This window comes from Staurois parvus, unplaced genomic scaffold (assembly GCF_062004578.1).
Source record: "Staurois parvus isolate SC_StPar_1 unplaced genomic scaffold, SC_StPar_1.0 ptg000569l, whole genome shotgun sequence".
NCBI lineage: Eukaryota > Metazoa > Chordata > Amphibia > Anura > Ranidae > Staurois > Staurois parvus.
This window is the reverse complement of record NW_028318365.1, coordinates 1,010,582-1,023,404: the sequence shown is the minus strand read 5'-3', so window position 1 is coordinate 1,023,404 and position 12,823 is coordinate 1,010,582. Positions and strand designations below refer to the sequence as shown.

Here is a 12,823-nt window from a genome sequence, read left to right as displayed (position 1 = left end):
TAGTTCCTATTCTTCTTTCTCCTCAAGGCTCTCATCAAGTATTTTCCTGATCTATCTCCCCATCTATATCTTTCACCAATGATCTTATTAAAAGTTCTCATTTTTTCTTCCTCCATTACTGTCTCTAGTTCTTCTCTCTTTTTTATCACTCTTTGCTCTATCTCTTTCCTTATATTATTTTTATGTAGGAGTTCCATCTCAGCTATTTCCTTCAAAAGCCCACTGATCTTCTCTCGTCTTTCCCTTTTTTTCTTTGCCCCAGTCGCAATAAGGATACCTCTTATATATACTTTATGTGCCTCCCACACTGTAGCTAGTGATACATCCCCTGTTTCATTTTCCTCAAAGAACCTCTCTATTTCCTCTCTGATCTTCCGGTCAGTATCTGGATCCATGAGGAGTGTCTCATTCAATCTCCATGATAAGCCTCCTGATACCTTCCCTCCCCATCTTAATTCCGATATTACAGGTGCATGGTCCGAGAAAGTTATTGCTTCTATTTTAACTTTAATCAAATCCTCAACGAGTCGATGGTCTACCATAATATAATCCAATCTAGAGTATGTCCTATGTACACTAGAGAAAAAGGTGTAATCTCTATCTCTCATGTTAACAACTCTCCAGCTATCCACCAATTGACACTCTTTCATCACCCTTTTCAATAATCCCATGGACCTGTTTTCCCCTCTCTGTACTCTAGATGTTGTATCTATTTGTGGATCCATACAAATGTTAAAGTCTCCCGCCACTATTAGATATCCCTTTCCAAAGTCCATCAATCTTCTCATAACCTCTTTCAAAAACTTCTCTGTCTTTCTATTAGGGCAATATATGTTTACAAGCGTACATTCTATGTCCTGTAGTTTACCTTTCAAGAACAGAAACCTCCCCTCTGGGTCCGTCTTTCTATCTTCTAGTTCAAACCTGATGTTTTTTGCAAATCCTATAGCTACCCCTTTAGCTATCTTAACTGGGGAATCTGCATAATACCATGTCGGGTGTTGTCTAGAGCTTAGCTTAATATTTTTTTTTAACTCTAGGTGTGTTTCCTGCAAAAAGACAACTGAGGCCTCTCTATGTTGTAGTTCCCTCTATAGTCTAAATCTTTTACCTGGACAATTTAATCCATTTACATTATGGGTTACCAAGCGTATTTCCTCCATATCTTATTTGTCTTCTTCCTTTTTTACCCTTTCCTTTCCTCTTCCTCCTCCCAAAACCTCTCCTTTCATTCAAGATGTCAGTTTTAAAAATCTCTATCCCCTGTCTCTCCCTAATTCTCTCCCTCCCCTCCAACCTCCCCCCCTCCACCCCCCCCCCCTCCCCCCCACCTCATCCCCACCTCCCCCCCCCCCTCAATCCCCCCCTCCTCCCTCCCCTTACCCCTCCTCCCTCAGATACTCCTCCCTCCTCTCCCCCCCCCCTATTAGGCTTTTTGTTTGCCTATGAATCATTTGTGGAAAAGGTCCCACTTTTGATTCCTACCTGGGAGTTCGGTTCTGTCCATGTGACGCTCACCTTCCCCCCCTCCTCCCCGGTGTCCCTCTATTTATCTGCTCTCTATTTTCTCTCCTAATTAGCTGCCATTCCTCTTTTCCCAACATATATAATTCTCTCTCCTCCTCTTCCCATTCCGGGATCTCCATTCTCTGCAGTTCAAATTTATTACAAAATTCTTTCATATCTTCAGGGGTTCTCAAAAATGCAGTGACTCCATCTCTCCAGCCGATTAAACATGCTGATCGACCCCATCTATACTGCACATTATGTCTTTTCAACATTTCCAACAATGGTTTCAATGACCTTTTTCTTCTCAATGTCCCAGGTGCTATATCTGCAAAAATTTGAATATTTTTTCCTCCATATTTAATATTCGATCTTCCCTTGATATTCCTCCATATTTCATCCCTATCTCCATAGTTATGAAACTGGACAATTATATCTCTTGATTTTTCTGGGCCTTTTTCTTGTAGGAATTTTCCTATCCTATAAGCTCCATCCAATTTATACGTCTCCGCACCAGATCTATCCATTATGGAGTTCAAAATATTGCATATAGTCTCCTTTAAATCTTCCCCTTGTAGCAACTCTGGGACTCCTCTTATTCTAATGTTATTTCTCCTTTCTCTATTTTCTTGGTCCTCCATCATATAAAGCAGTCTTTTTTGTTCCTTCCGGGTATCCACTATCAATTTCTCTATTTTTGGGATAATTTGGGTATGGTATTCGACTGTCTCCTCGGTTTCTTCCACCCTAATTAGCAGCTGTCCCATTTCTTTCCGCATTATCCCCATTTCTTGCTTTATAGATTTTTCCAGATTTTTAAACATCTCCGCCATTTCCTTTTTATTCGGTATTTGCAAGTCTTTTTCAGTTTCTCCCAGCTCTATCCTTTCAATTATTTGATGACTATTGATAGCTGCTCCCAGGGAGGATCTTGAACTATTATCTAAGCTTGTTTCCAGGTCGCTCCTTTCACTTATTTCCTGGGATCTTATAGGAGTCAATTTCCCCTGTGATGTATATTTTTTTATCGTTGCAGTTTGAATTTGGGAATTCTTGGGCATATTTCCTTTGCTATTTTTCCCTTTCATATCACCTGTAAGGTTTTTAAAGGTTTTTTTTTTGAGGCTCTATAGTCTATATTTAAGCTATTACTTCTTTCTCTTCTTCTTCTTCTCTAGTCTTCAGACCCTCTCTGGGAACCCCCTCCTTACTTCTCAAGGTGCTTATCAAATGGGCTATAGCATTAGCCAAATCGTAATCATGTAGGCAGATTAACAATTCTCACTCACCCACTTCAGTGTAGCTGCTTCAGAGTTTGCCATTCTGGGTTGTTTGATTTCCTGCGGCCGTGTTCTTGGTGGGGGTTCCTAGTGGGTCCCTTTTTTCCTTTTTCTCCTTGTGTCTTACAGCCTCTCCTGGGGTCTGCTTGATAGCAGGACACAGGCAACGTTTTTTTTCCCCCCAGTCTCTTAGGACACCAAACCGGCTTCCTCTTCTCCCAGCAGTCCCCCGCGGCAGCCCACGTGGTTACTCCGCTCTCCTCGTCGCCTGGCAACCCCTCTCTCTCTCCGGGATCACCTCGGGCAGTCCTCCGGCGGATAGTCGCCTCGGCTTCCTACTCCCCGACAAGCCACCGCACCGCCGCCAGGATCCCCCGCCTTTCTCGGTGAGTATTCAGTAGCTCAGCGGTTACAGACACATTAGGGAGGTTAGGAGGGAAAGGTTATCGGAGAGCGTCTAATCTCCGCTCTCCCTCGCCTCCATGGTCAGTCTCCACCCCCTCGACCAGCCCATCGGGAAAGATATACTTCTTAACAGAAACAGTATGATTAAAGAAATGGAATGGAATAGGTCTTTCATTTTAGAAGAGTCACCCTAATAGATTTGAGAAGGGGGAGACAATTCTCTTCATTTGATGAAGCAAATGATGAAGCAAGGTAAATGTTTAAGTATTTAAATGAGGTTCTACGTGCGTAGGGGAAAGTAATTGAAATGTGTAAAACTTCCAGATGAGGAGTGTTAAAGGGAAGAGCTTCTGATCTGGAGGATTTCATTTTATAACCTGATAAGGTTCCATAAATGTCCAGTTCCAATTAGCAAGCAAACATTAAAGCGACAACCTTGTTGCATCCTGAGGGGGAGTCCGCAGATGAGGCCGCGGCTTCATGTAATTCAGCCATCATAGGGTGGAGTGGATGATCTAGATACACTGGAGTCTCTGGACCTCGGTGGTCTCAGGGGTTTATGAGCACTGGAAGGCAGGCATGTTGGACCAAAAAAAAAAAATAGGGAGCATACTCCCATGTGCCTGGGAAGCAGCATGAGCAGGAGGGAGAAAAAGGGGAGATATGCTGTAGAGTAGGGGGCCAGTCTGAGTTGCCGTGAAGCTTATCAATGAGTCCATAGAGGCATCTCCAATGAAGGGGAGAGAAGGAATGGAAGAGGCTCAATCCAGTGCAGTGTTCATATAGGAGCCATGGGAGCCCAGTGGTGCAGGTGGAGAAGCACTGCAAGCGTGATCTGGGACATGTTCCCTCACGAGGGCTGTGGCCCCATGGTCTATGTATCTAACTGCCAATCCAAGTAGGATGGTGGAGGGCACACTTGGATCTGCAGGATGTCTCCAGTGAGTGGAGTAGCTTCCTCTTGTGTTCTAAGAAGCTGCATGTCAGAGAGGCAGTGTGGAGGAGAGCTGACCAACACCATTTTGTCATCCTCCCTGAGCATAACCCTTGCTGAGAGATCAAGGCTGGAGAGGATCAACTGTGAGACCACCAGGGGGGTCTGACCGGGTCCCCTGATTTAGCGGAGTGGACAAAAGTAACTCAGAACAGCGATAAATCTGCAAGATTGAAAAGAGATGATGCCTCAAGCATCCATGTGGCTTTGCTTCTGGACACTCCTCCCTATTTAATTCATTTTTAATATTTAAAGCTAAAACCCCTCATGTCTCCTTTTTTTTCTTCCTTTATGAAATCACTTTAACAGACCTTCTAGCTGTGGTCATGTTGAGTAAGAGCAGATGATTAATGTGGCATTTATTTCCTGGAATTTATCTGCGCTTAGCTCAGGCAAGTAGGCAGGAGGATGTGCTTAGCTCAGCAAGCCCTTCCTCCACTCCTTCAGATCAGGATTCCTGGGATGTATGACATCATTTTGGCCTAAGCCAGAATCCAGGAAGCCACTGAAGAAATGTAAAAATATTAAAACAAGTAAATATTGTGGTGAATGTGATGTCTGACCTCTGCCATCTACACCAACTTGTTACAAATGGCTGGTCAAACTCACACCAAACTGTCATGGATATGCAGTGATGGGACTCTCAACCTCACCCTGCACAAAGGTTTTTCCAGCTCACAGGACAACAATCAAAGTGCCAACAGACAGAGAGCAATTGTCACTGGGTTTGGCTAGCTATGCAGTTAACCCTTTATACCCCAAATAACCCAGGACACCAGATATATATCATAAATATCAGTGCTCACAATATTAGCAATAACAATTATGACTTTTAATAAATGTCTGTAATACCCACTGTCACCACAGACAGAAATATTCCAGAGATCTACTGTATAGTAGCACTCTTCAAAGAGTCAGGGAGTTCTGTGTTAATGCATTGGAGGCAATATTAAAACTTTTCAAATATTGTTAGAAAATAGAAAAGGTAAAACGGTGCAAATATGTAGAGAAGGGTATTACAAAGGAAAAAAAGACAATAATAGAGCACAAAACAAATAGATCAGTGGCTCTCATAAATCTTGGCTAATGTTCTTGTTTGCTGGTACAGGAGCGCTCCAGACTGCTAAAGCAGCCCCTCTTTTCTGGTTCCTAAGGAAGGTGTGGACAGAAACAAACTGACCAATGAGGTCCAAGAAGTTGCCCATGGGAGGTCAAAGTCCTTACGATCATTCAGCTGTCACTTCCTCAAATACAGTTCTCTAAATGTATTAATATCTTGATTATACCATGTCGTGATCTGGTAACCCACATATTATTATACAGTATACAAAAGCCGTTCCACTGATACTAAACACCTCAGATAGGCCGGTCATGCAGGAGGTGGAAGATTTCCTTTCTGCTTCCTGTATGTGACAGCCAGGTCATATGCAATCCTGATCCATTCAGTATTTTCTTGCACATTCAAATATTTAAACCATAGTTAGCCCCCGTTCACATGAATGGACTCCCGTGCCCGGGAAATGCAGAGAAGTCCCTGCACTTCTTCTGAAAATGCAGCCCGCACGGGAACCTCGGTTTCCAGTATGGTTCTGTTTTCCGGGGTGGGCGGTGTGCCATTAGAACTAATGGCACATGCCTGTGGGTCTGTATTTCTCTCTGCGAGTGGTACAGCTGCACATATTTTTGTATGGATCCGCAGCGGCACCACCCACACAGATGTGAACCTAGTCTTACACTATATTGCCAAACGTATTGGGCCAGCCCTTCAAATCATTGGATTTAGGTGTTCCAAACCCCTCCATGGACACAGGTGAATACAATCAAGCCCCTAGGCATGCAGACTGCTTCTACAAACATTGGTGAAAGAATAAGTTGCTCTCAGGAGCTCAGTGACTCCAAGCGTGGTCCCGTGATAGGTGGCCACCTGTGCAATAAGTCCATCTGTGACATTTCCTGGCTACTAAATATTCCATGCTCAACTGTTAGTGGGATTATAACAAAGTGGAAGCCACTGGGAACAACAGCCACTCAGCCACCAAGTGGTAGGCCACGTCACATGACAGAGCGGGGTCAGCGCATGCTGAAGCGCACAGTGCGCAGAAGTCTCCAACTGTCTGCAGAGTCAATAGCTAAAGACCTCCAAACTTGGTGTGGACTTCAGATTAGCACAACAGTGCTTAGATAGTACCATGGGACTCTAGAGATGTTCTTTGGAGTGACCAATTATGCTTCTCTGTCTGGCAATCCTATGGACATGTCTGGGTTTGGCGGTTGCAGGAGAACGGTACTTGCCTGACTGCATTGTGCCAAGTGTAAGGTTTGTGGAGGGGGGATTATGGTGTGGGGTTGTTTTTTAGGGGTTGAGCTTGGCCCCCTAGTTTCGGTGAAGGGAGCTCCTAAGGTGACATTTTGGACATTTTCATGCTCCCCCAACTTTGTGAGAAGATTTTGAGGTGACCCCTTCCTTTTTCAACATGACTGCCCACCAGTTCACAAAACAAGGTCCATAAAGACATGGAGTAGCCAGTTTGAGATGTAACTCTACAGACAAAGACTGGGATACAATTAAAGTTCATGTGTATGTAAAGGAAGGCATCCAAATACTTTTGGCAATATAGTGTATGTAGCTTGGTTGTGTCTGATTTTATGAAATGTGTGGATTTTGAGACTGTGAATTGAAGAATGGGTCTTTTGCGGGTCAATTCAAGTCTAAATAACTTATACAAGATCAATGAGTCCATGTTGAACCTTTTATTGCACGCCATGTACTCTTAATGGGTTCAATCACCCTGCAGACAATAGCACAACAGAACTGAAAGGTTTTTACAGATTTATGATGGGGCTAATCAAAATGCCCCCAATGGGAAGTGCTGATAACCTTTTTAGATGTTTACTACTAACATGAAGATGGCTTCTGACATACTGCAGTCTTCTGTTCCATCTCCTGATAAAGCATTCAATCAATTAATTATTTACAGCTTTAGCAGATCCCTATGTATTAGTTATTTGTAATGATATATCAGAATGGTTAATACCCATTCCTGAGTTGAAATAGCTGTTCCTTTGAAGTCTTTTGACCCATCTAGAAATGTTCACCCAAGTAAAGGCCATGGAGGTGCACCCGTGCTGTTATAGCTATGTTCTGAAAGGGGGGGGGGGGGTCACAGATGCTCTGCCTCCTGTTATAAAAATATCATGGCTGACTTAGGAATTCTGAATAACATTGTGTCTTCTCACAGAGGTTTTGGGGTGCCCAGTTCACATTCTCATCATAAATACTGTATAATACACCTTCATATCCATGTACTAATACTAGCAGCATAAGGATTAAAAGTAGTAATTGTTAATTTAGAGAGTTTAGTTCATCTTTAAATCAATCACAAACTAAAATTAAAGAAAAAAGTCCCCGAATAATACAGTAAAATGGCTATAGAGCATTTTCTTGCCCAAAGAGAGAGTCAGAGGTAAAGTGCAGTTTCCTAGATTGCTCTAATCTCTCCCTATGCATTTTGTCAGCTTTTCCTATCTTCTCCTACATCAGCTTCCAATAAAATGGCACAAGGGCTGATCTGTGTCTCCTTTAATAAGGAGGGGTCTAGTTTATTGGAAATCCCCCTTGTTGGTCCTTCTAAGTCCTTGTTGGTCCTGCTAGTCAGAGTTCAAATGTCATGCAGTGCATTATAGTTAACAAAAAAATTGGCCCAGTGAATTTGCATGAAACGTTTTTTACCAACTGACTAAACTGCAAACCCCACCACTGTTATTATTAAAGGAGAGCTAAACCCACCAATTAAATGTTTCCAAATCAGATCCATCCATGGCATGCCTCTGGTGATAACTGTCACACTTGTCAGTTGTTCTTATATCAGATCTAAACTTTAAAGCCCCAGTCAGTTTTTTGCTGTCTGTGTCAATGTTAGGGAGATTGACCCTCTCTTTTGTCCTGTTTACCATTATCATGGAAAGTGAAAGTAAAAGACAATCCCAAGTTTTGGGTTGTTCACAGAAAAGGAAAAGAGGGCAAATCTTCCATAGGGGACATTAGTTCTGGTGACAATCGGGGATTTTCTCAATTTGGAAGGATTCCCTCTCACTTCTTGTTTTGGCTCTCGGACAGAAAGTGAAGGGAAATCTCCCCCTGCGGGACACAGATGGCAAAGAAAAATTCCAACAGGGATTAAATCCCTCCCTTACTCTATCCAAAATTAGAAAAAAAAGTTTTAGCTATACAGTAGATCTACATTAAGGTCCTATTCACATTTGTCTATTTTCATGCAGCGATACTGATAGATTTTGCTGCATGGAGACGCATGTCAAGTAGAAATCCCATTATTTCCTATGTGGCCGGTTCCCATCTATGTGCCACAGTTTAGTGTGAAGGGGAATCTATATGGAGCCATTCACCCCTCCAATGTGTACATCATCACGTACGCTGCAACATACCCGTAACAGTGTAAATCCAGACTAAGACTTTTCAGGTGGGTGACAACTCACCTCCATTTCACAGGGGAGGTCCAGCCAATATTCCATGAACTCATCCATCCAAATGTCCCAACATTTCATTTTCTAAGACCCGCCCACTGATTATTCATAGGAATGTGACTACTTCTGCCAGTCACTGGAAGAACATTTCACCTCTCTTTCCTATTTCTCCCACCAGAGCTTATCACTGTAATCTGACAGTATCGTGCTGTGATGATCTTTGCTCAGTTGTCACCACAAACCGAAGTCTGCTCAGATTAAAGACAAAATTGGATGTTGATGAGAAGATCTCAGACTTACAAGAAGATCGTTATTGTGAGGTCCTTCGGCATGCGGGCTTCACTGTGAGAAAGAGACAAGAACTGCTATGTTTGAGGTAACACACATACTAAGCCTTAGAATGTGAATAGTGAAATGTAGACAACATTGGATGGTGATGAGATGATGGAAGGGGGGCATTGTTGGGAGGTCTTCTGACACCCGGGCTGCACTGTAATGAAAATGAAAGGACGGGGTGTCCATTCTATACAATGTCTGTAGAACCCATTGGAGGTCTCTGGAGTTATACAGATAATGAGATGACTGAGATTTCCTGGGCCAGTCACAGGTTTCCCAGATTTCCCAGATGATGGAGAATTTATTCCTCATCCCAAGTTTTATCATTACAGATGGGTGGATGAGGAACATCACCACTAATAATCTTAGTCAGGTACTACAATCTTCCACAAGTTTCATATTTACAGAAAAATATCTTTACTTTCATTAAAAATCCCCCATCCCCCACTGTCTATCCAATCTGTCAGTATGACTGAGCCAATCAGATGTGTGTTCTCGGCCTGTACACATGACAGTCCAGCACACCAGCCATACAGTCTAGTATCCCAATGGTGGAATGGCCATGAGTGTGTGGGCCCCTGCCATGGTGATGACCCCTAAGTATTAGGTGGGTAATTCATAAGGTGGAGGGGCTACTATAAATGGAGAAAATGATCAAACTCCCAAAGTATGAGGACAGAGGGGATGGAAGTTCTAACAGCAGAGTCCTCCTATTTCTTCTATATTGAAATGTATTGTGATATTGTAATAAACTGTATTCATTTATATTGTAAAACACTGAGCAAACTGTTAGTGCTTTATAAATTCTATATATAATAATAATTTGCGTATTGGGGTCAGGTATGAAGAAATGAAATCACACAATCCACCATCCACATGCAATCTACATCAGATTCCCTCCCAGCATAGGAGACCACTGACATACATTGTACGGCTGCAAATCTGTACATTATACATCACACACATTTCCAGGATGACAGAAAATACTTCCCATTAGTGTATATAAAAATGTCCATCATTTCTTCCAGAGCTCAGTACCAGCTCCCCCTTTTCCTTCATCACAGCAACATTTCCTCCTTTAACACTCTCATTGTATTCTTCTATGAAGGGATGAAGGACGTTGGATCAAAATTAAATACAAAGTAATGAAGAAATTGTCTTGTGAAGCCGTCTCCTCCTCTGAAGGTAATACATGGATCCTGATATAAAGAGTATGTCCGGAATGGAATTATATCAGATTAACCTGTTGATGACACTGATTATTCATCATTTTCCTTTTCTTCACATTCAGATGATTTGTGTCCATCTCTGACTGATATCTACTGAGCGTTATTCCGGAATGATCTGAGCGGTGATCTGTCATTCCTCCGATTCCTCCATCCTTCATCCCAATTCTCCTGTGTGGACAGATGAGGACTGTGGGGGCTCTCTCCATCCTTCATCCCAATTCTCCTGTGTGGACAGATGAGGACTGTAGGGGGCTCTCTCCATCCTTCATCCCAATTCTCCTCTGTGGACGGATGAGGACAGTGGGGGAGATCTCCATCCTTCATCCCAATTCTCCTCTGCGGATGGATGAGGACAGTGGGGGGCGATCTCCATCCTTCATCCCAATTCTCCTCTGTGGACAGATGAGGACTGTGGGGGGAGAACTCCATCTTTCATCCCAATTCTCCTCTGTGTGTGGATGAGGACACACTGGACTCTCTTCTTGGATCTGAAGAAGCTCTAACCACCAGTCTCTGTATCACCGGACACAGGTCTAAGAAATACAACTCATAGAACAATATAGGCGATAACAGCAGTATTGTCCTCACCAATCACATCCCGAATATTTCCCAGTACAGGTCAGGAGGGGGAGGGGTTATAGTACAACAAGGGACATATAGAGATGACATTACAGAGACCCTCATAAATATGACTTTGTCATCTTATCTATCAGGAAATGACCAGATTGGAGGGCAGTCTCATGTCCAGGAGGTACCTGCACATCGTGGGGCTCCTCAGGGGATACAGTGAATGGACAGGGCAGAATACCCTATAGGTCCCCCTCATAAACCAACACTGGGAGGAGTCTGTGTACTCCTCCCCCTCCCCTCTGCATACAATTAAAGTAGACCTGTCATGAGAGCAATATGTAGAAATCTTCCAAACCATCAGGAGACGGGAGAAGAGGATAAAAGACCATGGGAGAGATGGGACTGAGTGTAGTGATAGATACCAGAAGGTGGGAGATGGTTCTAGAAGATGGGGAGAAGTACGGTGCATGTACTCACATCTGGGAGGTTGTGGGAACCCATCCAGGGATCAGACAACCTATCTGAGGACTTGTGGAGAATATGTCCCTCTCCTCACTGAAGTCAATGGGTGGTCACCCTCCATGGTCATCGGGGAATTCTGGATCATCATATACTAAGCAGGATTTGGATCCCGGTGGAGAACTTTCACCCCAAGAAAAAATGAGGGTGAGGTCAGCAGAGGAGCCCATAGTAAAGGAGGAAACTCTGAAATGTTTTCTTCAGAAGGTCGGTGTTTACTGGACAAGTGAATGTAAAATACACCATCAACGCGTTTCATGGCTTCAAAGTGTCACTTCATCAGGACAGGTGTAAGAAGACGATATAAAAATAGGGAATGAAGTAACAGTCCAGTATATGGTATTATAAAGACCCGAGTCACATACAATTCATGGACAGGACTGAGATTTATAGCATTCAGGATTTGTATGATGTTAGACAAGGTGAAGAGATATATGGAGAGGATGATCAATACATGGAGAAATCAATCTATTCTATCATAGAAGGGAATCAATAGATCAATAAATGACATCAACCAATCAATAAGATCCATTTCATGGGATAGATTTATCATTCTGTGCACTGCTTATGTTGGAGGATCAAACCGTGATCACTGGATATTGGAAACATTCCTATTGATCTGATGATTGCTGGCATGGATTCCTGATTGATTATTGCTGGGAATAAAGTCCAATAAACACGCAGATTTGATGGGATTGAGAGGAGATTTCACTGGAGAGTTCCATTGAAGAGAATTCAGGGCTGGGGGCACTGCTGGGGACTTAAGGGTTCTGATTGGACCACCAGTACATGTGTCATATTAATCTGGAGGTGTGCACTGCTGGGGCCTGGAGGGTTCTGATTGGATCACCAGTACATGTGTTGTATTAATCTGGGGGTGTGCACTGCTGGGGCCTGGAGGGTTCTGACTGGACCACCAGTACACGTGTCATATAGATCTGGTGGTGTGCACTGCTGGGGCCTGGAGGGGCCTGGAGGGTTCTGATTGGACCACCAGTACACGTGTCATATTAATTTGGGGGTGTGCACTGCTGGGGCCTGGAGGGTTCTGATTGGACCACCAGTACACGTGTTGTATTAATCGGGGGGTGTTTGTTTATCATTGGAATGATTTTGGAAAGATGACCTCCAGATGTACACATGGGGGTGTCCCGGGGGGGTTACAATGTAGAGGGCGGAGAGAGAATACTGTACAGTGTGTAATAATATATTTGGAAAGCTGCCCCTATATACGATGGTGTAAAATCTAGTTGCAGAGCGCCCCCTGCATACAATGGTGTCATAGGGAGTCCTCTTCCTGATCCTGTTCTGGTGACACCCCAAATCTCAGGATTTTAGATCACTTTCGGTAATAATTGTAAACAGGACAAATAGAGAGGCTGAGTCTCCCTAAAGGAGGCCGAGGCAGCAATAGAAACCAACAGGAGGTCTCATCCCTCTCCACTCTCCAGAAAATCAATGCCTTTAGTTCTTCTGTAAAACAACCCAGTGAAGGGATGGGG

General features: G+C 43.4%; 1 protein-coding gene across 1 annotated transcript in view; it reads left to right on the top strand.

Moving 5' to 3' along the window:
- Positions 1-12,004, top strand: part of LOC149450644 (NACHT, LRR and PYD domains-containing protein 3-like) — a 108,762-nt gene extending 96,758 nt beyond the window's left edge. Inside the window, exons 7-9 of the mRNA XM_089691685.1 lie at positions 8,846-9,043; positions 10,112-10,188; positions 10,295-12,004. Coding sequence (XP_089547811.1) covers positions 8,846-9,043; positions 10,112-10,188; positions 10,295-10,329 — 310 coding nt within the window. The 3' untranslated portion in view covers positions 10,330-12,004. The remainder of the gene's footprint in view (positions 1-8,845; positions 9,044-10,111; positions 10,189-10,294) is intronic.
- The last annotated feature ends 819 nt before the right edge of the window (positions 12,005-12,823 follow it).